At 51.3% G+C, this 25,530-nt stretch overlaps 1 protein-coding gene across 1 annotated transcript; it reads right to left on the reverse strand.

Moving 5' to 3' along the window:
- Positions 1–1,380: 1,380 nt before the first annotated feature.
- On the reverse strand, positions 1,381–16,465 carry LOC117059454 (sex hormone-binding globulin-like). The gene is made up of 8 exons (XM_033171199.1): positions 16,245–16,465; positions 13,613–13,728; positions 11,855–12,044; positions 10,079–10,240; positions 7,215–7,383; positions 4,201–4,334; positions 3,284–3,503; positions 1,381–1,594 (listed from the first exon to the last, which is right to left on the reverse strand). The coding sequence occupies exons 1-8, from the start codon at positions 16,449–16,451 to the stop codon at positions 1,416–1,418; spliced, it is 1,377 nt and encodes a 458-aa protein (XP_033027090.1). The 5' UTR covers positions 16,452–16,465; the 3' UTR covers positions 1,381–1,415.
- Positions 16,466–25,530: the final 9,065 nt, after the last annotated feature.

Consider the following 25,530-nt stretch of genomic DNA (forward strand, 5'->3'; position numbering starts at 1 on the left):
AAAACGGAAAGGGGTCAAACCATCGCAAGAGGGGTTGAAATTTTGGGAGGTTGGATAGCTACAACGGAACGGCCTCGGGGGTGTGGGGTGCACATTTTTATTCTCATTTATTTATGATGATTACTTTGTCAAAATAAAATTTAAAGAAAAAGAAAAAGGAGGGACCTCTGTTCACAGAGCAACCATTCGCAGAGTAGTTTAACCACCAGCTATGGGATTTGTAAGTCTCTGAGGGGTATAGGGTCTCCTTGGAATCATAGAATCGTAGAGTCGGAAGGGACCCCCGAGGGTCATCTATTCCAACCCCCTGCAATGCAGGAATCCCATCCATGACATCTAGGAGTCTTGGTAGACCACAAACTTGACATGAGTCAACAGTGTGATGCAGCAGCTAAAAAAGCCAATGCAATTCTGGGCTGCATCAAGAGGAGTATAGCATCTAGATCAAGGGAGGTAATAGTACCACTGTATTCCGCTCTGGTCAGACCTCACCTGGAATACTGTGTCTAGTTCTGGGCACCACAGTTCAAGAAGGATACTGACAAGCTAAACATGTCTAGAAGAGGGAAACCAAAATGGTCCAAGGCCTGGAAACGATGCCTTATGAGGAACGGCTTAGGGAGCTGGGTATGTTTAGCCTGGAGAAGAGAAGGTTAAGGGGTGATATGAGCGCCATGTTCAAATATATCAAAGGATGTCATATAGAGGAGGGAGAAAGGTTGTTTTCTGCTGCTCCAGAGAAGCGGACACGGGGCAATGGATTCAAACTACAAGAAAGAAGATTCCACCTAAACATAAGGAAGAACTTCCTGACAGTGAGAGCTGTTCGGCAGTGGGATTTGCTACCAAGGAGTGTGGTGGAGTCTCCTTCTTTGGAGGTCTTTAAGCGGAGGCTTGACAGCCATCTGTCAGGAATGCTTTGATGGTGTTTCCTGCTTGGCAGGGGGTTGGACTGGATGGCCCTTGGGGTCTCTTCCAACTCTAGGATTCGATGACAGACGGCCTTCACAACCCTCACGGAGGAGAGAGCTGTCCAGGGCTCCTTCCGCAATGGCTATGCGCTGACACCACAGGCCCTAGCAAGGATTCTGAATACCGGTATCTGGACACCGCAGAAAGGGATAGCGACTCTCGCACTCGGATCCTGCTCGTGGCCGCCGTGAGAAGAGGAAGCTGGTCTGGACATGTCGCACCGGCATCCTGTCTCTCCTGTCCTCGGCACCCGTGGCAAACTACATTTCCCAGGATCCCTTGGGGGAAGAAGCCATGAGCATTGAGAGAGGCCTGGTTGTGCGTTAAATGTGCAAAGGGGGCCTTAGTGAGCGGGGGGCGGGGGGCAGGAGACGGCCGGGTGCGCTTTTGCTTGGGAAAAGGAGGGCGACTCCGCGGGAAAAGATGCGCCGGCGACGTGCTCCCTACTCCTCTTGGTCTGCCTTGGCCTGGCCTACGTCGGCTCCGGGGCAGCTGTGGGGCCAGATAGAGTTGCTCCTAGATTGCACCTCGTCAAAGTCCAGCTCGTGGCCTTGAACCTGGATCCCACGCAGGCAGCCCCGGAAGAAATTCCTCTCCTGGGCCAGCGGGGATTTTTCCTGTCCTGCAACGGAATAGAAATGGAACAGAGTGGGTGGATGGGTATCACGAGGAAGATTATTTATATACACCGATGGGCTATGCCATTCACCCCCCACAAAGACCACTTTTTTTTTTTGCACCAAATGCCCTATTAATCAGCTGGCTGCCACCGCAGGAGGGCACCCAGTCAAAAAACGGGTACAGTGTTCCCTTGGTTCTCAAACTTGATCCATTCCGGAAGTCCGTTCCAAAACCAAAGCGTTCCAAAACCGAGGCGCGCTGCTTTCCAATAGAAAGTGCCGCAAAACGGGTTAATCCGTGCCAGACTTTTAAAAACAACCCCTAAAATCAGCCATTTAAACACGAATTTTAACTCTCTAACGAGACCACCGATGGGCCATTCCTTGAAAAATGAGCCTGATAAGAATGCTAGATGAGCGCTGGACTTTGGTGAGGAAGATTCCAAACGTGCAAGTCTAACCATTTTTTTTAAAAGCTTAAGACAAAAGAAGTTTATTTTATGGACCTTCTTTTCAAAAGTCCACCCACGTAGTCTTCACAGAAGTGTTCAAGTTAAAAGTTTTCTGGTGATTGTCCCACCCGTGACAGCATTTTTTCCTTAATTTTGTATCGTTAAATTTCTTAAACTTAATTCCTGATTGCATAGTTGTAACCAATAAACATTGATTTAAACAGATATGCTGAGTTTATCATTGATTCACCTCCCAACTCACAGAGTTTTTCCATAAATCAAACTTATCTCAAGCTCCATGTCCTTTTTTTGTCCCACCCGTGACAACACTTTTAACATTTAATAAAATTGTCAAAAATATCCATAAAAATAATAAAAAATGAGTAAAATGTTCAGCATCTTATTAAGAACATAGTTTAAATTTTGGTTGTTAATTTTTATGTATATTTACATTGTTACACATGTGTGAATACCAAAAAACATGGTCAAAGTGTCCCGCCCGTGACAATGGAATGGCCCCGATCCATGAAATGAAAGCAGTAAACAATGTGCTGCGGTCACACAACCAATCCATCAGTGGATGAACCGGGTTCCACACGGTCACAAGAACAGAGCCGTGAAAACGAAAACGCAAAATAAATAGCAAAAACAGGCCGACCTCAGCGTAACACTCAAAACGGAAGTGCGGCACTCGAAACGGAGCAAGTTCGGCTTCCGGAAACAGTTCGCAAACCGGAACACTTACTTCCGGGGTTGCAGCTGTTTGGGTTCCAAGTTGTTTGAGTACCAAGGCGTGTGAGAATTATAGTACCACTGTAATATTATTTTTTAAAAAATTAGAGCGGGATATAAAAGCATGCTGGAAAACAACGCGCGGGTTTGGACTAGAACGAAAACGGTAAAGCAGGGAGCCCGGGGGAGCCTTTTGCAAACCGAGGGCCACGTTCCCGCCTGGGCTGCCATCCAAGGGCCACATGGCAGCGGTGGGCGGGGCCACAGGCAAATGTGGGCGGAGCAAGGGATGCAAATTGCACCTTTGTGCACAGCTTTCTCTAGCCTCCATTCCGGCAAGGAAGGGGCATTTCTGGCCAGGTAAAAACTCCTCCAGGGGGATGGTAAGGGGTGCAGCCTGGGGGAAGGTTAGGAGGGCCAGGTGGAGAGGTCTGGGGGGCCACATCCTGGAGCCGAGATTCCCTGCCCTTTGCGGGGGACACACACACTTCTTAGGGGGAAACGTACCAGGCAGCCCCCCGACGACGAAGCCCCCCTTTTTCCCCAGCCAGATGTGCTTCAGGCTTTCGAAATCCAGTTTCTGGGTGGGCTTCGAGGTCTCCGCGTCGCCCAGGCGCAGCGTGGCGTGGGACGGGGTGATGCTCAGGTGGAGGGGGGCGTCTAGGCAGCCCCCCGGGGGGAAGGGCACCTGAAGGACCGTCTTGTTCCCCAGGTGAGCCGTCAGATCCTGGAGCACAAAACGTTGGCGGGGGAGAGAGAAATGGCAGGAGGTTAGGAACCTGCCCATCCGAGAAAGATCTCTGGAACTCATGAACACATGACGGGCAGGAAATAGATGGCTGGTGGCGAAATCCCAGGGCCCAGCTGATGCCCCCCCCTCCCCAAGGTGGGTGTTGGCCGGTACTATGACCAAAGAATTTCCCTCCAACCCACATAGGCTCTCCCGTGCATCTTTGGCGAGATGCTTGGTGGAGTCACACCGGAGCGATTGGTCCACAGCCCAACCTGGGGTCTTCCATTCCTTTTGGACTACAACTCCCATCAGTCCGAGCCAGCACACCTGTGTTGCAAGGGCTGATGGGAGAATGGCCACATTGGCCAGAGTGGTTTAATCACCCATCCCTCTTCCCAGGGAACTTTGGGAAACGTAGCTCTGCAAGCGGAGATAGGGGAGGCCTCCTAACAAATCCCAGCACCCTCAAGAAACTACAGCTCCCAGAATTCTTTGGAGAAGGAAGCCATGACAGTTCCCCCTGCATCAAAACTCTTTGTTGAACGTGCGGTTCACGTGCGGCCAATGCCTTTTGCATTTCGTACACCCATGTTTCCATTATTTCATGGTCTCTGGGGTCCCGGCGGTGCTGTTTTGGGGGGCCACGTCCCTGCCTCTTCCGTCCCCGTCCCCCCCTCCTCAGGGGTCTCACCGTGCGATGCAGGCTTAAGTGCAGGGGGAAAGCGGAGGTGGCCAGCAAGGGCGCTGACTGCGGGGCGGCCCCGATCCACATCTCCACAGTCAGGGACCAGCTCCGGTTGGCAGAGATGACTCCGGTAGGGAGGCCTGGAGGGTGAGGGTTGCGGGGGAATAGAGAAAGAGAGGTAAATAAGGAAGTCTCAGGTTACTTCATAATTGAGAGAAGAGACAACGACTGGATCAACACAGCATTTTGGGGGAAGAAAAAACATGGGGAAATAATTATTGCACGCAGGACGAAGGGATGTAGATCTTCACTGGTGGATTAATCAATTATGGAATAGGTTAATACGAGTGGAAGTCACAAACATCGCAGCTGTTGAGCAAGGGAATAAGATAATAAGACTGGAATAAATAAGACTTTGGAAGCAGAAAAAAGAGAGAAAATAACTGCTGAACCTTTAATCCCACCAGTGGGAGGCCATCCAAATTATACAATTGGATATTTGATTAATTGGTTATTTGATTTGGCATTATGATTCGATATGCATATCATGAGGTTTGTTTAGGTTTTTTGTAATTTAAAACTAATAAAAATTATTGGGTGGGGAGAGAGAGAGAGAGATACACAGTACGCAGCCATTCCCAAAAGGAAAAGAGGATAACGATCTTGTTTGAACCAAGGGCAGATCCACACTATATATTCAAAGCATAAAGGTAAAGGTAAAGGGACCCCTGACCGTTAGGTCCAGTCGTGTCCGACTCTGGGGTTGCGGCGCTCATCTCGCTTTATTTGCCGAAGGAGCCGACGTACAGCTTCTGTGTCATGTGGCCAGCATGACTAAGCCGCTTCTGGCGAACCAGAGCAGCGCACGGAAATGCCGTTTACCTTCCTGCCAGAGTGGTACCTATTTATCTGCTTGCACTTTGATGTGTTTTGAACTGCTAGGTGGGCAGGAGCTGGGACCGAGCAACGGGAGCTCACCCCATGGCGGGGATTCGAACCGCCGACCTTCTGATCGGCAAGCCCTAGGCTCTGTGGTTTAACCCACAGCAATGCATGATTGCTAGACAGTCCCAGACTGGGGCCATGGCACCATGGAGTTTCAGGACCTGCACAGAGGAGACTTGATGATGCCATATGCCCAAACCTGGTGGGGGGGAATCAATGGGTTAATCTCTACCTCTTCCTTCCTGTCTGACCTGCGATGGGATGGGTGGAATGGGGGGGGGGGCGCTCTCTGCTTGGAACGGGACATTTGCAACTTTTAACTGCTGAATCCCGGCAAGACTTTTAACGTGAGTAAACCTTGTGTTATCTCGTTTGCTTAAGCAGCCTGAGAGTGATCTCATTGTTATGAGGGACATGTAGAAAGGAGAAGTCATCCAAGTCCCTGAATAGCATAATTGTTCTAGAACAGGCATGGCCAAACTTGGCCCTCCAGATGTTTTGGGACTACAACTCCCATCATCCCTGACCACTGGTCCTGTTAGCTAGGGATGATGGGAGTTGTAGTCCCAAAGCACGTGGAGGGCCAAGTTTGGTCATGCCTGTTCTAGAAGGCTAGGCAACTCGTCCCAAAAGCTTCTAAGGATAAGCCGCTCATGGGTGGTGCTATTACTCTGCTGAAATAGGCATTTGCAATTCTCACACAAGTGAGAAAAAGAGGAAGAATATGGTAATTGATAAATTAAATATCCTCTCCTACCCACCTAAATCCATGCATCATGTAACTTCCCCCAAAGAATTCTGGGAGCTGTAGTTTACCCCCACAGGGCTACAGTCCCCAACACCCTTAGCAAGGCAATGGGGGAAGAGAGCCTAGGGCTTGCTGATCAGAAGGTCGGCGGTTCGAATCCCTGCGATGGGGTGAGCTCCCGTTGCTCGGTCCCTGCTCCTGCTAACCTAGCAGTTCGAAAGCACATCAGTGCAAGTAGATAAATAGGTACCGCTCCAGTGGGAAGGTAAACGGCGTTTCTGTACGCTGCTCAGGTTTGCCAGAAGCGGCTTAGTCATGCTGGCCACATGACCCGGAAGCTGTCTGCAAACGCCGGCTCCCTTGGCCTATAGAGCGAGATGAGCGCCGCAACCCCAGAGTTGTCCGCGACTGGGCCTAATGGTCAGGGGTCCCTTTACCTTTATGCTTTAAATGGATAATGTGGCTCTATCCCAAAAGTGAGGAGAGATGGGGGCCATGCAATCTCGCGGGTAAAGTGTTCCCAAGTTGTTTGCGGATTTGTATAGCGGTAACTCTGAAGTCGAACGGAATCCGTTCCGGAAGTCTGTTTGACATCCAAAACATTCGGAAATCAAGCACCTGCAGCCAATCAGAAGCCCCGTCGGACGTTCGGCTTCCAAGGAACGTTTGCAAACCAAAACACTTGCTTCCAGGCTTGCGGCGTTCGGGAGCCAGAACGTTCGACTCGCAAGGCGTTCGCGAACCAAGGTACAGCTGTATGCTGACAGGAACACCCTGAAGTCGGTGTTAAACGCTAACAAGGCCTCTCTCCGGGCAGCAATCGGGCCGCAGCATCCCGTAATCACACCAGCTTCCATATCGAGTGCGAGGGAAGCCCCACAGTGAGGGCATTGCGGCCGCCTGGTCTTAAGGCAGGGGTCAGCAATGTTTACCTCGCCTGGCCCGGTTCACTCCAGCAGAGATCCTTCCATGGGCCAGATCGTGCATGCCCACGATTTCCGGCGTCTGTGCAGACACGATTTCCGGTGCCGCAGAAGTGAGTCCCCCATGCTGTGCTGTTCTGCTTTAGCACAGTGCATGGGGACTCACCGAGCAGGTGGCTTGGTTCGGGGACAGCTCGTAGGCCGGTTAAACAACCCCCGTGGGCCGCTTGTGGCCCGTGGGCCTTAGGTTGCCGACTTCTGTCTTAAGGCAACCTGTGTCAGGATTGCTCACCGTCGCAAGGAAGTTCTGTGGCTTTTGCTGTTCAGCTGCTCAAGGGAACAGAGATCTAGGGCTGGAACTGGGGGAGCGAGAGACTCGGGGGGGGGTCCTGCCCGGCTGGTACCTGAGAGAGAGAAGGTGGCCAGTCCATTCCCTGGGAAGAAACTCCCCCTGCGGACGGTGGGGAAGCAGACCTTGGTGTCTTTGTCCTCCAGGGACGTCCCTTCCAGCCACTCGGTGCTCTTGTTCAGCCAGTTCCATCGCCTCATGCAGCCGTCCATGGCCGGGTTCAGCTGGGGGGGGGGGCAAAGGGAGCAAAAGAGAGTGAAGGGCAGGGAGAGAGAAACAGATTCTGCGCTTAGGCAGGAAGAACCGGGTGTGGAGATAAAGGGTGGGGGGGCACCCAGCTTGACAGCAGCGCGTGAGGAAAGGGACCCAGGGGTCCGAGGGGATCACAGTGGTGTGGTGCTGCGGCATAAAGAGCTAATGCTATTCTTGGCTGCATCAACAAATGCCTCGTGTCCACTTCATGGGTAGGCAAACTAAGTCCCGGGGACTACAATTCCCATCATCCCTGTTTACTGGTCCTTCTAGCTAGGGATCATGGGAGTTGTAGGCCAAAAACACCTGGAGGGCCAAGGTTGAGGAAGCCTGATCTAGAGCAGGCATCAGCAAACTTGGCCCTCCAGATGTTTTGAGACTACAATTCCCATCATCCCTGACCACTGGTCCTGTTAGTTAGGGATGATGGGAGTTGTAGTCCCAAAACATCTGGAGGGCCAAGGTTGAGGAAGCCTTTTCTAACCCATGGGAAGGCAAACTAAGGCCCGGGGGCCGGATCCGGGCCAATCGCCTTCTCAATCCGGCCGGCAGACGGTCCCAAAATCAATGTGTTTTTACATGAGTAGAATGTGTGCTTTCATTTAAAATGCATCTCTGGGTTATTTGTGGGGCATAGGAATTCGTTCATTATTATTTTTTTCAAAATATAGTCCGGCCCCCCACAAGATCTGAGGGACAGTGGACCGGCCCCCTGCTGAAAAAGTTTGCTGACCCCTGGTCCAGGTCAAGGGAAGTCATAATATTGCATTTCTCTGCCTTGGTCAGACCCCCACCTGGAGTCCTGTGTCCAGTTTGGGGTGCAACAATTTAAGAAGGATTTTGACAAGCTGGAAGTTGCATAGAGGAGGGTGACCAAGATGACCAGGGGCCTGGAAACCAAGCCTGATGAGGAACGGTTGAAGGAGCTGGGTGTGGTTTTGATTGGAGGAGACCAAGAGGAGATATGAGATCCATCTTCAAATGTCTGAAGGTGTATCACATGGAAGATGGAGCAATCTTGCTTTCTCCTGCTCCGGAGGGTAGGACCCGAATCAGTGGCTTCAAGTTTCAAGAAAGGAGATTCTGACTAAACACCAGGGATAATTTTCTGGTAGTAAGGGCCGTTCGACAGTGGAACGGACTCCAAAGAAGAAGGAGGAGGAGGAGGAGGAGTTTGGATTTGATATCCCGCTTTATCACTACCCGAAGGAGTCTCAAAGCGGCTAACATTCTCCTTTTCCCTTCTTCCCCCACAACAAACACTCTGTGAGGTGAGTGGGGCTGAGAGACTTCAAAGAAGTGGGACTAGCCCAAGGTCACCCAACAGCTGCATGTGGAGGAGCGGGGAAGCGAACCCGGTTCACCAGATTACAAGTCCACCGCTCTTAACCACTACACCACGCCGGCTCTCAAGGTTTTTAAGCAGAGGTTGGATGGCCACCTGTCAGGGATGCTTTAGTTGAGATTCCTGCATCGCAGGGGGTTGGACTGGATGACCTTTGGGCGCATTGCTAGCAGCAATTCATTTCAAAATAACCCACCCACCCCTCCTCTGAGTGCGGGTTTTCTAGACTACTTTGCGCTCCTAGTTTCACGTAATCTATCCCCCCCCCATTTATTTGTGGGACTGTTGTGATAGGCAACAGTCTCTCGCACCGTTGGTGGAGGAAATTGCGTTTTGCTTTTCACCGTAGAGATTAAGGGAATGTTATGGCCGTCCAGATTTCTTCTGCCTCGGGGCGCAGCTAATTCTTCTTCTGCGGAGGCAGCTGCCGCGACAGAAAGTCAAATCTGGCTTCTGCTGCTCCGATGGTACGTGAGCAGATTTATTATGACGCTTTAGTACAATTATAATGTTTAACCTTACAAATGCTGCTAAGATTGTAAAAGCTTAAAATAAAAAATAAAAATGGGGGGGAGCGTATTTCCTGCTATATCTGAATGGATTGAGAAAATTTGGCCCATAGTAACTTTGATTAAGCTGGTTTACTACAAAATTACACGTATAAACCAGCCTCGCAGGATTACGAATCACAAAATCCCAAGGGTCATTTAGCTCAACTCCCTGCAATGCGGGAATCTTTTGCCCAACGTGGATCTCGAACCCACGACTCCGAAATGTTCCACTGACTGAGCTATGGAAAAAGGGGTACTTTTTGGACTTCTTTTGGAACAGCAAGTTCAAAGATAATGTGTCCAACCTTGTGTTGAAACCGTATCTTTGCTTTATTTTGTTTAATAAAAAAATAAATATTAAACGGATAGGAATGGTGTTCCTGCGCTCTGCCCTGGGATCTGTTTGCACGAAGAACAGTGTAGGATTCTTGACTCTACCCATGCCTGATGTTCTTTCTAGCCGCCACCACCAGAGGGAGTCAGGGGCACCATCTGGGGGGGCCAAGGGGCAGCCCCCCAATATTTTCAAGAAGCACACACACACCCCAATTCCACAGCGATGCTTGGCCCTGCCCAGAGGACCAATCTCCAGATATTGCAGCCCCAGCAAACCATTCAGCTCTGTGCTGCCGGAGACGGGGATCCTGCTGCAGAAACCGCTCCCTCTGGCGCCACCTACTGTTGGCTCCTCCAGCCACACCTGTGCCAAGGAGCTCCGGCCACCACCTGCAGCCCCTTCTAGCGTACAAGGAGGGGGGCAGGCTCTCTTACTGGGACAAGGAGCTCCTCCGTGGGGATCAGCAAGCCCCCGACGCCAATGCGCAGGGCGAAGACAGGGGCCTCCACGATGGCTTCGGAGACGTGGTTGAGGGTCAGCTGGTCATCGCCGTCCACTGCCAGCAGGACGGTGTGCCCCTCGTTCTTCGCCATGATCTGTCGAGCGGAGCAGGGAGGCGTTAGGAACAGAAAAGGCTCGAAATGCCCCCTTTCCTTGTCTCTCTCCCCTGGCAGGAACAAGGGCGGTTGATATTGTATAGGTGCGTCGTCACTCTGTAAGCTGGGGAAGAGTGCTGGGGTTTTCTTTTTTCCTCCTCCCTCCCCACTCCTTTCCCTCTTGTGCCATGTCTTCCACATGGGAGGCTTAAATATCCCAAACAGGTCGCTGAGCTGTCGCAAATGGGTTGTTGTTATTTTTTAATCGTAGCAGGTTCCCCCCAGAAAAGGGAGATCTGAACTAAAGCACAAATGGGGAGAGAGATATGGACTGGAATGTCAGTTATGACATGCAGAGACTACGCATGAATTCACGCGTGTGCGCAAAAGGCAAAGATCCCACTTCAAAAACAGACCCCCAAAAATTGTGAAAGCAGCTTGAGACTGTAAGACTAAGAACAGGGAGCGCTTTGCCACTGACATTTGCAGACATCTCTGGGAGCCCCCTTTCCCCCCGAAGAGCGGAACAAAAGTCCTCCGATTTTAATATGAACCGTGCCCTTCAATGCGCTTTAGTGTTGCTCAATTAACTCAGAGGCTTTTTGATCAGAAGCAAATAGCCAAGGGGCTGTGTTTATTGGGGTGTTTGCAAAGGGGCCAAGCTGCCTTATTCAGAGCCAGGTCACTGTCTACACACTGACTGGCAGCAGATTTCCGGGGTTTCGGCCAAGACCTCTCCCAGCCCTACCTGCAGTTGTCAGGAACTGAACCTGGGACCCAGATGCTCTCGCACGGAGCTCCAGCCCTCCGCCTTCCTTTAGATCAAAATGGGTGGCACCCCCTGGAGGGCGGTGGGCTTACCTAGGGGGGGGCGCTAAGAAGCAAGGGGGCGGCAAGTGGCACCCAGGCTTTGAAACGCTGGCACCCCTGGATCCATTTTGTTGAATTAGTTAAACTCAACAGTTTTAAAGTGGGTTATGAACAAATGGGATGCGGGTGGTGCTGTGGTCTAAACCACGGAGCCTCTTAGGCTTGCTGATCAGAAGGTCGGCGGTTCGAATCCCTGCAATAACGGGGTGAGCTCCCGTTGCTCAGTCCCTGCTCCTGCCCACCTAGCAGTTTGAAAGCGCAAAGTGCAAGTAGATAAATAGGTACCGCTGCGGTGGGAAGGTAAACGGCGTTTCCGTGCGCTGCTCTGGTTCGCCAGAAGCGGCTTAGTCATGCTGGCCACATGACCCGGAAGCTGTACGCCAGATCCCTCGGCCTGAAAGCGAAATGAGCGCCACAACCCCAGAGTCGTCCGCAACTGGACCTAACAGTCAGGGGTCCCTTTACCTTCACCTGAACAAATGTGGGGTTGGTTTATGAAACCAAGGGGTCAGGGGCTCGTAATGGTTTGGGGACTGCTGGTTTAGTTCCTGTTAACTGGCACCACAGTGGCTCCATTCCTCCCTGGCACCTCCCAGTCCGAGACCACTTGTGGGTCGTGCCCCAACATTTGGGGCATTTCAGGGGGGGGCTGTGTGCGCAGAGCGAGTTGCGTCTTCGTCTACCTAAACTTTGCATCTGTCACAGGAGCACACACACACACACACACACACACACACACCATACCCGATGCCACTGGCCATCGTTGATGCTCCGCCCCCCGGAAACGGTGACGTTTGTCACGGTGTTGTGGATCTGGATTTCGGGTTTGCCGTTGCGCAGGGCCAGGACGAACCAGTTGACTCCGGGGCTCATGTCCCCGTAGAAGATCACGCCTTCCGGGTCGAAGGTGCGGAAGTCGAAATAGGAGGTGGCACTGGGGAGACGGAATCAGAAGCTGCTGAGATCAGCTAGGCCCCACTTAATCCTAGAATGTTAGAGTTGGAAGGGACCCCTGAGGGTCATCTAGACCAACCCCCTACAATGCAGGTAGCTTTTCAATGTTTAATGATTTATTGTGTTTTTATATATGTTGGAAGCTGCCCAGAGTGGCTGCAGCAACCCAGTCAGATGGGCGGGGTATAATTATTATTATTTATTATTATTATTAGGGGTTCAGGAGTTATCTCAACTCTAAAATTGTCCTCCCTTGTTTTCTTGGTTGTTGTTTTTTTTAAGAAGGGTGGTAGGGTTGTTCCGACGCCTGCTTCTTGGGAGAAAAGCAATGACAAACCTAGACAGCATCTTAAAAATCAGAGACATCACCTTGCCGACAAAGGTCCGTATAGTTAAAGCTATGGTTTTCCCAGTAGTAATGTACGGAAGTGAGAGCTGGACCATAAAGAAGGCTGATCGCCGGAGAATTGATGCTTTTGAATTCTGGTGCTGGAGGAGACTCTTGAGAGTCCCATGGACTGCAAGAAGACCAAACCTATCCATTCTGAAGGAAATCAGCCCTGAGTGCTCACTGGAAGGACAGATCCTGAAGTTGAGGCTCCAGTACTTTGGCCACCTCGTGAGAAGAGAAGACTCCCTAGAAAAGACCCTGATGTTGGGAAAGATGGAGGGCACAAGGAGAAGGGGACGACAGAGGACGAGATGGTTGGAAAGTGTTCTCGAAGCGACTAGCATGAGTTTGGTCAAACTGCGAGAGGCAGTGAAGGATAGGCGTGCCTGGCGTGCTCTGGTCCATGGGGTCACGAAGAGTCGGACATGACTGAACAACTGAACAACAACAAAAAGGGTTGTTCCGAGGCAGGCAGAAATCCAACAGGTGAAGCCTCACAAACCTCATGAAGCTTTCTCCTTCCGAGTCAGATCATTGGCCCATCTCTCCAAGTATTGCCTCTTCTGACTGGCATTGGTTCCCTAACGTCTCCCTGAGAGACATTTCCCAAGAGATATTTACCGTATCCCCTGCCGTCCTTTAATGAGAGGTGCCCAAAACTGAACCAGCTACTTCTTGTGCAAAGACTCTGTCTTTGCTGTTGTTGTTCAGTCGTGTCCGACTCTTCGTGACCCCATGGACCAGAGCACGCCAGGCACCCCTATCTTTCTGTCTTAGGCAGAGCCATATCTAGCTCAGTATTGTCTACACTAACTGGCAGCAGAGTTTTTCTCAGAAATCCCAGCCCTCAGGGACATTCTGCATGATGCTCTACCACTTGAGCTACGGCCTGAGTCCACCCCATATCAGTTCATCCTTGTGGCAAAAGATACTGCGCCCGTTCAATTTCCGCCTGTTTTTCTTGCCCTTGTTAAAGCCACAGAGGCGCTTTCCTGCCCCCCCCCCCAGTCCCATTCCACCAGTTTTATAAACGCACTGAAAATATTTTAATAATTTCAGGGGGGGAAGCGAAATTTTCTGCACCGGGTACCACCTGACCTTGCTACGCCACTGCCCCAATGGCTTTCAGGACCTCGCGGCATGACTCAAGCGCTTACCTTGTCACCGTGCGCGGATCGATGGACAATGTGGCTGTTGGGGAGGGGTCTCCCCATCTCTGCCCAAGGTTCAAAGCACCTGCCTCTCCAGAGACGGACTGGAAGCACTGGCCGTACTGGAGGGAAGAGAGATAATGGCCATTAACCACCATTGTCCACTAGGTGGCAGCACCGACCCGGAAAAGAGATAGGGAACCGGTGAATTACCAGAACTGACCGGTAGGTGGTGATGCTGCTGCTGCTGCAAATAAAGAATATTCAGAGGTCATTACGCCTCAACGCCACCAGGTGGCGATGTTGCCCCGTTAAAATTTAATATGTACATTTTATTTTCTTGCGTAAACTCCTTTAGAAAACGAATTGTAATTAATTAATAGCAGGGCTCGGTTTTCGCTGCAGCTCCGAGTGGTGGTCAATCCGGCGTTTCTTTCTTGCGGTGGCGTCTCGTGGGAATGAAATCTGGGTTAATTCCGCTGGGGAAGAAAAATTAACTCTTGGAAGCAGAATTCTGTTTTATTTGCCTTAAACAAACAAACAAACAAACAAACAAACAAAACAGCTACAAAAGACGCCTTATTTCCATTTACCCCACCCACCCGGAAGGGGGCTTCTACGCCTTTAAATTGTGCAATAGGCAGCAATTTCAACCTATAAAGCTTTCGTCAGTAGGAAGTGGAGATGGCGGGTTTCACCTGTTGAATTTCTGCCTGTAGCACAGCTGTGGAAGGCCCAGGGGCCCCATAATATACTTGCCCCTCAAACAGAGGCCACTAGATGTAAGTCAATCAAAGCCCCTTCCGGCTGTGAGGAAGAGCAGCTATGCTCGAGAGGCCCTTGTTGTTGTCATTATAATTATAATTATTAGATTTATTAGTTTACAGAAATACGCGCATTGCGTTTTCCACAGATCAGTTTCATTTGTTGCGAGACGTTAGTGTTGCATGCAGTATTGGATTGGGAAGAAAAGAGGGGGAAATGGGGGAAGGGACACCAAGACCCAAACTTTTCTTCCTATTCTTCTTCTTCCACCAAGGAGGCCTGAACCAACACAGGCCACTTCCTGGGACCGCAGCTTCAGCCCTGATTTCTTCTTCCTTTTATTATTTATTATTATTATCATTAGCTTTAAAATTAAATCGGGGGTGGGGGGGATCTATCAGGGTCCTCCCCCCGGCCTTCCATCATTACCATCACTATTTTTTTACTATTTCACCTTACTGTCTTTGCTAATGTCGTTTTTATTTTATCTTTCCTTTTTTTGTTTTTAAAGACACACACACAAAATAAAACAGATTAGTGAATAACAATAGATTTTTCCTTCCCCTCATTCTCCCAAAGGGGTTTTGTATATACCCTTTTATTTTTACTTTTATTATTTAAAAAGGTAGGTAGATACCACCACTTCAATTAACATTTTTAGTTCGTTCTTTCTTTCTTTCTTTCTTTTTCCTTCTTTCCTTCCTTCCTTCCTTCCTTCCTTCCGCTTCTCTTTTTCCTTCTCTCTCCTCCCCCACAAAGCTGTAAGGCAATTATTATTTCAAAAAATAAACACAGTGTTTTTTGGGGAAGGGGGGGTATTGTTTTTGTTTGTTATGTATTTTTGTCTTTTTATATTGTAAACCTCCCTGTGATCTTCAGATGAAGGGCAGCACAGCTGTGAAAGGGGCTAGGAGCCCCTGTCAGGGGAAAAAAAATATGGCAGGGACCAAGGATTTCAGTTCTTTACTTTCAAAATATAAGGAGACCTGTGGGGAAAACCCTTCCCAAACTCTACAAAAACTCAGCCTGCAGCAGTAAAAAGTGGCGGGAAGTAATTTCCCATCACCCACTGCTTCTCCGTTTCAGGGAGGAAACTACAAACCCCATGATGCCTTGCGAAGACAGCCTCCAGGGAAAACTTCACCTGTCGGGCTCCTGCCTGTGGCGCAGTTGTGAAAAGGCGCTGGGGGTTTTGTGAGGGCGGAACAATCATTTTACGGAGGAGCCCCCGATGTTTATTTCACGTGCCTCTCTTCTTTAAAGAGAGCTTAATCCCCCCCATCCTACAAGCCGGACATTGTTTTCCCTGGCGCTGCTGTAGGCACTCTGGACATGCTCAGGGGGATCTCCAGCATGAAATGTCCCCTGAGGCTGAACCCAAAGGATCAGTGGGAGATGTGGGGTTGATCGCAGCCCACCCCGAGCCCAGTCTTCTGTCAGGGAAGAAGGAGGAGTCCGCCACTCCCATCAGAAGAATCCTGCAGTTCCTCCTGTGGCAGAGAGTTCCACAGTTCAACTGCACGAAGAAGGGACTTTCGTTGGCCTGGCCTGGCCTGACTCTTCCAATGTGTAGCCAAAAAGTTCTAGTGTTACGGGACGGGAGGGAGGAAATTCTCCAGGCCAGGCTTACTTTTAGAAACCTCCGTCGCGCCATCCTATGACGCGGGCGGCATTTGCCCCGGTTCCGGCATTGCTGTATAAGCCCTCTGGACATGCTCAGAGGGATCTCCGGCGCAAAACGCCCTGAGGCCGGATCCAGGCACGGCTGGGGTATACAGGGCCCAGGAGCACCCCCCGAGACCTTCCCAAACACCCCTCTCCCAGACGGTTGCTCCCTGCTACCCGGCAAAGCTCCCCGACTCACCTTGGGAACGCGGCCCCCCAGGATGTCCTGCAGCCCCTCCCCGGCCGCCCGAGGGGGTCCTGCGACCACCAGGAGGACCAGCCAAGGCGAGATGGGGATCATGTCTCCGTCGGGTGTCAAGACGCAGCAGTGGTCTGGCAGAGACTGCAGCTCCAGCCGGGCTATGAGGTGGGCAAACAGCGGTGATTCTGCACTGTCAGGAAAGGTTGTTGACATAAACTCATTGGGGTCAAGGCTTGCGTGGACGTAGCAGGCCATGGGGGGAGGGAGACGGGATGTGGGGGCCCGGAGCCTGAGCCCGGCTCTCTGGAGTCCCTCGACGCAGCCAGGTGTGCTCCTCCGTCCTCCATCCTGGTTCCAAAAATCGCCAACCTGGACCCGTCTCCTCCGTGTGCCAGCCTCCCCGGACCACAGCGTTTTTTTCCCTTTTGCTCCAAATTGTTTTATTTGAACAGACGATATAGGAGAGGTAAGCCTTGTCCAAGCTTCCAAGCGAAGAGGCGGGAGGGGAGCTTTTGCCAAGCCAGAAGCAAGGCCTCCCTCTCCCCCCCTGCAAGCCAAAGAGCTTCTTTGCAAAGATGCGCTTTGCAAGAAGCTGGTTTGGAGAGCGGATTGGTGCCGCGATACAACACAGCAAGACGCACAACTGCAATCTTATAATGTCAAGCAGCTGCGTCGCAAGGCCTCCTCGCGAAACAAAAGCGAAAGAAGCAGGGGGTTGGGAGCTGCTCCGTTTAAGGCAAGCCTCACTCCATGCATGACCCATAGAATTGTAGAGCCGGGAGGGAGTCCCCCAGGGGTCATCTAGCCCAACCCCTTAAATGCAGGAATCTTTTGCCTAGTGCAAGGCTCGAACCCACGACTCCGAGATTAAGATTCTCATGCTCTACCAACTGAGTTACCATCCTCTTGCATAGTATTGTGAGGGCAGGAGTCATAGATCCCTCTCGTCTCCCATATGGTTTGGGGTGAGTGCGAGACCCTGAGAACTCCCCATTGAGGGGGAAATGGAGGATACTCCCACTAGGATTAAAGATAAAGGGAACCCTGACCGTTAGGTCCAGTCGCGGCCGACTCTGGGGTTGCGGCGCTCGTCTCGCTTTACTGGCCGAGGGAGCCGGCGTACAGCTTCCGGGTCACGTGGCCAGCATGACTAAGCCGCTTCTGGCGAACCAGAGCAGCACACGGAAATGCCGTTTACCTTCCTGCCGGAGTGGTACCTATTTATCTACTTGCACTTTGACGTGATTTCGAACTGCTAGGTGGGCAGGAGCAGGGACCGAGCAACGGGAGCTCACCCCGTCGCGGGGATTCAGCAAGGCCTGGGCTCTGTGATTTAACCCACAGCGCCACCCGCGTCCCTCCACTAGGATTAGGCAACTGATAAATCTGCGCTCAGGACAGAAGAGCCAGCTGCACAGATATAAGATGGGGGACACCAGTCTTGCCAGTAATATATGTGAAAAGGATCTAGGGGTCTGAGTGGACCACAAGCTCAAATATAGTGTTCAACTCAAGGGAGGTAACAGGAGCACTCTGTTCAGCCTGCGTCAGACCACACCGGGAATACCGTGTCCCGTTCGGCATGCCACCATTTAAGGATGTTGACAAGCTGGGTGGTGTGCCGAGGAAGGCGACCAAGATGGTCAAGGGCCTGGAAACCGAGCCTGGTGAGGAATGGTTGAAGGAGCTGGGCGAGGAGATCTGACAGCCGCCTTCAAATATCCGAAGCGCTGTCACATAGAGGAGGGAGCAAGCTTGTTTTCTCCCGCTCTGGAGGGTAGGACTGGAACCAATGGCTTCTCACGTTGCGAGAAAGGAGATTCCAGCTAAACATCAGGAAGAACTTTCTGACAGTAAGAGCTGTTCGACAGCGGGACGGTCTCCCTCAGAAGGTGGTGGGCTCTCCTTCCTTGGAGGTTTTTAAGCAGAGGTTGGATGGTGGATGGGAGTCGGCCTGCTCTTGATGGGGTTACACGCCTTCTGGAGCAAGCATGCGGCCTGGGGTTCCTTCTGGATCCCCTGCCATTGCTTGAGGCCTCAATGGTCCCGAATGTGTCCCATCAGCTTTGGCTGGTAGCCCAGCTGCAACCATATCTGGACAGGGATAGCCTAACAACTGAGGTCTGTGCTCTGGTGACCTCTAGGCTCGATTACTGCAACGCTTTATACCTGGGGCTGAAGACGGTTCGGAAACTTCAGCCGGTGCAGAATTCAGCGGCCAGGTTGCTCACCGGAACATATTGCACCGATCCTGGCCTGACTGCACTGGCTACCAATTAGTTTCCGGGCCCAATTCAAAGTGCTGGTTTTAACCAATAAAGCCTTAAATGGCCCAGGACCGCAATACCTCAAGGACACCCTTTTTCCATATGAACCGCCCCCAGACCCTGAGATCATCTTCGGAGGCCTTTCTTTGTGTGCCTCCTCTTCCGAGAGGTCCGGAGGGTGGCAACACAAGAACGGGGCCTTCTCTGCGGTGGCTCCTCATCTGTGGAATGCTCTCCTCAGGGAGGCTCACCTGGCGCCTTCATTATACTGTACAACTATATGCGCCAGGAAAAAACATTCCTTGTCAACCAGGCTGTTGGTTAATTAAATCATTGATGACCTTTAAAATTGTTTGGGGGTGGCAGATGTTGTTTTGTTTGTTACGATGTTGTTTGTTTGTTTGTTTTGGTGCTTTTAAACTGTAAACTGCCCCGTCATCCTCAGATGAAGGGTGGTATAGAAAATGCCTCTATATATAAGGATGAGGAGTGTGGACCATTCACAAATTTCTCCAGGATCAGCGCGGGTGGTGCTGTGGGTTAAACCACAGAGCCTAGGGCTTGCTGATCAGGTCAGCAGTTCGAATCCCTGCGACAGGGTGAGCTCCCGTTGCTTGGTCCCAGCTCCTGCCCACCTAGCAGTTCGAAAGCACGTCAAAGTGCAAGTAGATAAATAGGTACCGCTCCGGCGGGAAGGTAAACGGTGTTTCTGTGCACTGTTCCGGTTCGCCAGAAGCGGCTTAGTCATGCTGGCCACATGACCCGGAAGCTGTACGCCGGCTCCCTCGGCCAGTAAAGCGAGATGAGCGCCGCAACCCCAGAGTCATCCGCGCCTGGACCTAACAGTCAGGGGTCCCTTTACCTTTTGATCTATCAACCAACTAGTTGTGTGAAGGCGCAACATTGCGAGAGGGCAAATAACGAGTTTGTGGCTTTGGCAGAAATTGGACTGTGCTAGAATCACAGAAATGTAGAGATGGAAGAAGTCGTTCGGTCCAAGCCCTCCTCTGATGCAGGAATCACAGCTAGAGGATCTCTGGCACAGATGTGTAGCGCTGCTCTCTGGACATGCCCAGAGGCACCTTGCTTCTCACTCATCCTTCCGAACATACCGAGCGGTCAGATGTTGCTTTCCTCTCCTCTCCACCCCCCACCCAACTCCCTTTTTGGAAGACGATTCCCCAAGGGCTAAAGTACACATAGGGACAGACCCTTGCCCTGCATGGACAGGCTGTGCCCCCTCCCTCCGCCCCCAACTCTGGGCCAGCAACCCCACACCTTCCTTGCTTTCTCAGCAAGGTGAATCGGTCATCATCCGCAGAGGTAAAAGGCTATGTTTGTCTACCTCCTTGTTGCAACAGCAGCAAAGGATTAAGTGTCAGTGGGGCAAAGATCTAGCATCTAGGGCAGGATTGGTCCTCGGCAAGCCAGGAACAAATCTTAAAAGCAGGGGCTTGAGGGAGCAGACTTATGGCACAAAAGGAGGGTGTTTTTCCCACCCCAGAGGCCCCAGAATCTGATTTAATTTTTTTTTCTGGGCAGAGACAGGTTGGTGGTTGAGTGGGGGGGAACAGGCTGAAGTCCACCCACCCCACAGTTAGTCCCCCCCCAAAAAACAAGGCCAAACAAACACCCCAAGGTGGGTCAGTTTGAAATCCAGAGGAGACATTAGCTGCTTAACAGGATTGCCATTTCCCCAAAAAGGTTAAAATCCCAGCAGGTTTAAAACCTGCAAGGAAAAAGCAACGACGCAGGATTTCATCGTTCCAGCCCCTCTCCTCTGAATTACAGAATCAAAGGGTCGGGAGAAGGGACCCCCAAAGGCCAGTGGGGGTTGGGCTAGATGACCCTCGGGGGTCCCTAGGGGCCAAACCTACAATTCTGATTCTATATACTCTGTGCTACACACACACACACCGGTCTTGTCCCCCTCCTGCCTCCCAACACCCTTCAGCGCCTTCGCCCCCCCCCCCCGGCTTTTAGCCTGCAACCCCAAGGTCTTCACTGGGGGTCCGACACGTTCACCAAAACGCTTCTCCAACAGGCCAAGCGCAACTCTGAAGAATAAGGCCCCCTCCTACCCCCCCAAAAAATCCTATTTTTAGGATTTTAGCAGCACACTCAAGCAGCGGTGGCCACCCCATCCCCCAAGGCCACAGGAGGTGATGTTAACTGTGGCAGTGTGGGTTAGTGGTTAGTGCAGGCTTCCTCAACCTCGGCCCTCCAGATGTTTTGAGACTACCATTCCCATCATCCCCGACCACTGGTCCTGCTAGCTAGGGATCATGGGAGTTGTAGGCCAAAAACATCTGGAGGGCCGAGGAAGCCTGGGTTAGTGTGTCGGGTTACAAGGACCTGGGAGAGCGGGGTTCGAATTCTATCCCCTGTAGAGCCAGTCACTGCCTGCCTTGCAGGGCTCTTGTTGTGGGGATTAAAGGAGAAAAAGCTGGAATATTTACATATTTATATTCTTGGCCGCAACCACCCCCTGGGAGGTAATGAAAGGTAATGAAATGTGCCCACCGTTTTCACAAAACTGGAGTAGCCAACAGGAGCTCGCTGCTGCTGCTTTCTTAACAGTTTCTCGTGGAGCGTATAATTGTCTTTTTATTTTGAAGAAGTTATTTGAGTTACACACACAGATGCAGAGAGATAAATACAGTATTTTTTTTTTTTTTTGTCTAACGGACTCTTCACACTTGGAACACTTGGAACAGAGACCGGGAGAAAGCGGCAGGAAAAAAAATATTATTATTATTTCATCCTCGTCATTTAACATTTTTTGTAACGGTTCCGGCCACCCCACCACCCGCCCGCATACTGTATTTATTTGCTGTTGTTTTTTAAACCCTTGGTATCCTGTTTTTTTTTCTCCACCCTCCCCCGCCCCTTTAAAACGGTTTCAGCAAATCTTCTAAAGTGCCATAAAACTACCTAGAGGTGCTTCTAGAGAGTAACAAAAATTAAAAACCAAAGAGAGAGAGAGAGAGAGAGACAAGTTTACATTCAGTAGCAAACGGTCAACAATCACCGAGAGCGCCCCACCCCCCAGTGGCGAAAAAGTGCAAAAGATCAGAGAGACGGACAGCTATGTACACGCCAGTGACCGCCCTTCTGCCCCCCCCACCCTGGTGGCCCGGAGTGCCCCCCCCCGCTGCCGCAGGGACCCCAAAACAACTTTGGTTCTCTCTCCATCTCCCCATTCTCAACCCTGACCGGTTTCCACCCGCAGGGACCTCTTCCAGCGCATCTGTGGCGAGGCATGCCAAGGGTCCTCGCTGGCAACTCGCGGCCAGTGCTAGATCGCAGCGGGAGTTGCGCCCCGCTGCCAATGCATGGGGCAAGTCCCTCGGCGCAGGCTTTGCCCCCCCCCGTGACCTTTCAACCTTTGCAGGCCGAGAAAACGACCCCAGGACCCCAGGCCTGCTGTCCGGGTGCCATCCTAGGGTTGGGTCAGAGCTGGGGTGGGGTGGGGGGGCCCTGTATCCCTGCAGCCCCACAGCATAAGGGGGGGAGTTACACAGGAAGGGGGCCTGCCCTTTCAAGGAGTCGGCTCCAGGTATCCAGAATAACGCGCCTTTATGATGCTAGAGGAATTTGTGAGCGGGGTGCAGGGTGGGGTTTTGGGGTGAGAGAAAGAGTCAAGAAGTCGTCCGCCCCCCCCCAAAAAACCACGCACACCCCTTGCCCCAAGCAGTGCCTTCTTATCGGTGGCGCAGCAGCAGCCGGGAAGGAGGAATGTGCATTTGCTGCATTGCAGGTGAGCCGCAGCAGTAGGGATGCGGCCAGGTGGAATGCATGGAAGCGCTGCAGCGCTAAAGTGCTGGGGGGGGTGTTAGAGGAAGCTCTGCATGGGGAGAGGGAAGGGGGGGAGGAGGCATTATCAGCACTGCTTGGACAAAACTGGGGTTGTTTTGCTGGGGGGGGTGGAAGAGAGAAGAGAAATCTGCATGGCGTGTTTCTGCTCTGCTGCTGCTGCTGTTGCAGGGAGGAGAGTGTGGCTTCCTTTTGCAGAGCAAAGCTGATCTCGGCTTGCTGCAAACAGAAGTGGGGGGGGGGCTGGCTGTGCTGCAGTGCGTGGGGAGGGGGGGAAAGGGGAGAGAGGCGGCCCGCAGCACATTCCCTGCACTGGAGCTCGCGCGTGTCAATGCAATTTTGCATGCCGCAATTTTCCCTCTCCACGCCCCCACCCCACCCCCTGCTGCCACCGCCTCGGAGTCTCCAAACAGGGGTCAGAGGCCACCAGCTCAATCCGCCCCCCCCCCCCCCGCCGGAAGCCAGCCTTTCTTTGGAAGCCCTTCTGATCCTTGCACCCCCCCCCCCAAGCGCCGTCTCCAAACAGGCCTGGCAAGGCCCACAGAGGATGGAGATGCCTCGGTTGCACTGGGGGGGTGGAGAGAGAGAGAGAAAGGCCTTGTGGGGCAACGAAGGAGGCGTTTTTTGCATCCCTTAAAATATCAAGGGAAGTCTAGAGAGGTTTTAACACTTAAAGCTGATAATTGAGGCTGGCGGAGGCGGGGGGGGGTTAAGGTACCCCCCCCCCCGCCACCTCCCTTCGCCAGAACTTGCTAGTTTCCGGAAGGAGCTTGTGCAGGCAAAAATACGCTGGAAAAGCTGCAAGTTTCACGGTGGGGGCAAAGTTTAAGCTCATTTTAGCAGTAAGGAAATGGCAAGAAGGTAGTCAGGAGTGATTTCGGTCAGATCTACTTTGCTTTTTACCCGGAAGGCCTCCCATCCGGATTCAGCCGTGAGCGGATTCTGAGCTCAGGAATTTGTTTTCGATTCCAGAAACGAACCGAGTTCGCAGTGTCCCTTTCTTTGCAGGAAACTCCACTCCTGGGTGAACTTTCTCTGTTTCTGCAAGCTTATGGAAAGCGCAGAATTGTCAAAAGTACCCAAGGGTCATCCAGTCCAACCCACTGCAATGTGGGTAATCACGGTTATCTTATATTTTGGGGGAGGGCAGGAGCTCCTTTGTTCCTATTGTTCATTAGGAACCTTTGAAAGCCAAAAACCTCATCACACCCAGAAATCTACTAGCAGATCCCTGCTATCCTCTGGAGTTCTGCATTAAAAGAGCCTGTCCCCAACCTGGGGCTTTTCAGATATTTTGAATCACAAAGACCTGGAGGGGACCAGCCCATTTTGGGAAAGGTGCACTAAAACAGAGGGGGCCAACTCCCAAGAGACTGCAATCACAGAGTTAAAAAACTAGCAGTGATCTACCCTCTTTTTGGGGGTTCAAGTTAAAGTTGTTGAGCTTTTTTTAGGGGAGCCGCAGTTGTTCGGCTTCTTTGGGGGGGGAGCCAATGATCTACCAGTGATCTACTGCAGATGTCCAGTGATCTACTGGTAGATCACGATCTACCTGTTGGGACATGCCTGCACTAAAACATCTGTCATGCATAACTCTCCTCTCCTCCTCTTCCCGGAATCCCTATTGTCCTAAGCCTTTTGGCAAAACTATGCCCGGCCCTTTAAAAAGCTTTTGATATCGAAAACCTCCACATATTGCTTCTTCAAAATCCTTCTGCTTGCTTTTTAAAAGTTCATGCAGTTTTGCCTAGAAGGGTGAGTTTTCTTTCTCCACCACCTTCTAATTAGGGGTTGGTGGATTATTATTTTTTTAAAGTAAAAAAAAAAACCAAAATCCCCACTGTTTTGGTCCTTTCGTAAACAAAAATGAACCCCCCCCCCCCAATTTAAATTTGTTCTGCTTTTTCATCTTGGAAGTAGGCAGAACCCATTACCTCCAGGTTAAGAAAACACCTAAGGCTTTTTTAAAATAACGGGACAATTGCCATACCTACCCCGTCCCCCGCCCATATTCTCTAATCTAAAATAATAATAATAAACCCACTCCAAAATATGCAGAGTGGCCTTCTGGAATGCAGCACTCAGTTCTCCCTAAATCCTAAAAAATATTCCATTACTTATTTATTTGGGTTTGTAGCAAGAGAAGGGGAAGAGTGAGGGGGGCAGCATTGGATTGCCTTCCTGGTGAGGAAGGGAACCTTTTCCATATCTTAAACCATTCTGAAGACTTGCCCAACTGCCTTATGGCCAGGGCTGGCTTTAAATAAAATAAAATAAAATAAAAAGGAGTTTTTTTTTCCCCTGATGCAAATGTAAACCTAAGCGGTCCAGAATGCTGATTGCCATGACAAATGCCTTTCAATCCTCAGGAGGCTCAAAGATCGCTTAAGCCACAGCTGGAAAATGCTTTCTTGCATTAGGTAGGGCTAATTTATTTATTTATTGGGGGGGGGAGAGAGAGAGAGAGAGAGCACAGGAGGGGTTGGGGTTTTTAATTCCTGGACTGCGAAACGCAACTCAATTGCCCTATTGCTGAGTTTAGGTCATTTGTGTATGTTTTTGCAGGGGGGGGGATCCCAGTACGGAAGAAGTGGGAGGGAATGTGTGTTACTGGGAGGGTGGTGGGTTATGGGCCTTCTTTTTTTCTTTTCTTTTTTTGCAAAGGCGGCGTAAGTGGGATGAGCTTGGCGGAAATTAAAATCACAGTACACAGTGGAATCCGGTCTGTTCGCCCACCCCACTCCGGCTGAAAGGGCACCCCCCAAAAAAGAGAGAGAGAGAGGAGGAAGGGCATGCTACCACGGTGGCAACAAACTTGGCACCTCCCCTCCTGCAAAGTGTGTGCATATGCGATGCAAAAGCTGTTGTTGCAAAAACCCTGGAAGACCAGATCCTACAGAACCGTCCTCTCCCTGCTGCTGCTCACCATCTCAACAGGACACCCTGCCTCCTCCTCCTCCTCCTCCTCCTCCACCAATCCCACCCCTTCCTCCTCCTCCATCCAGCCGAAAGGAAAATGTGATTCATCTCCTTCAAGCTGCAAAACAAAAACACACAGGGAGAAATAACGCAGCTGTTAAAAGCAGGCGCAAGAGATCCGAGGCGCTGGGCCGGAGGAGGGGGGAGCTGAGAGGGCACACACACACCCCCCCAAAAAAGGGGGGGAGAGAGGGTGGTAGGGAGGTGGGGGAGACAGTTCTGCGGAATGA

The sequence above is a fragment of the Lacerta agilis genome, chromosome 14 (genome assembly GCF_009819535.1).
Source record: "Lacerta agilis isolate rLacAgi1 chromosome 14, rLacAgi1.pri, whole genome shotgun sequence".
Classification (NCBI taxonomy): domain Eukaryota; kingdom Metazoa; phylum Chordata; class Lepidosauria; order Squamata; family Lacertidae; genus Lacerta; species Lacerta agilis.

Bases quoted from the DNA above. Each gene is read 5' to 3' on its own strand.
- LOC117059454 (XM_033171199.1), bottom strand. From the start codon at position 16,451: ATGTCAACAACCTTTCCTGACAGTGCAGAATCACCGCTGTTTGCCCAC. The intron at 4,335-7,214 runs GTACCAGCCGGG...CTCACCCTCCAG, and splicing joins GGCCACCTTCTCTCTCTCAG to GCCTCCCTACCGGAGTCATC. The intron at 3,504-4,200 runs GTGAGACCCCTG...TTTGTGCTCCAG, and splicing joins ACTTAAGCCTGCATCGCACG to GATCTGACGGCTCACCTGGG.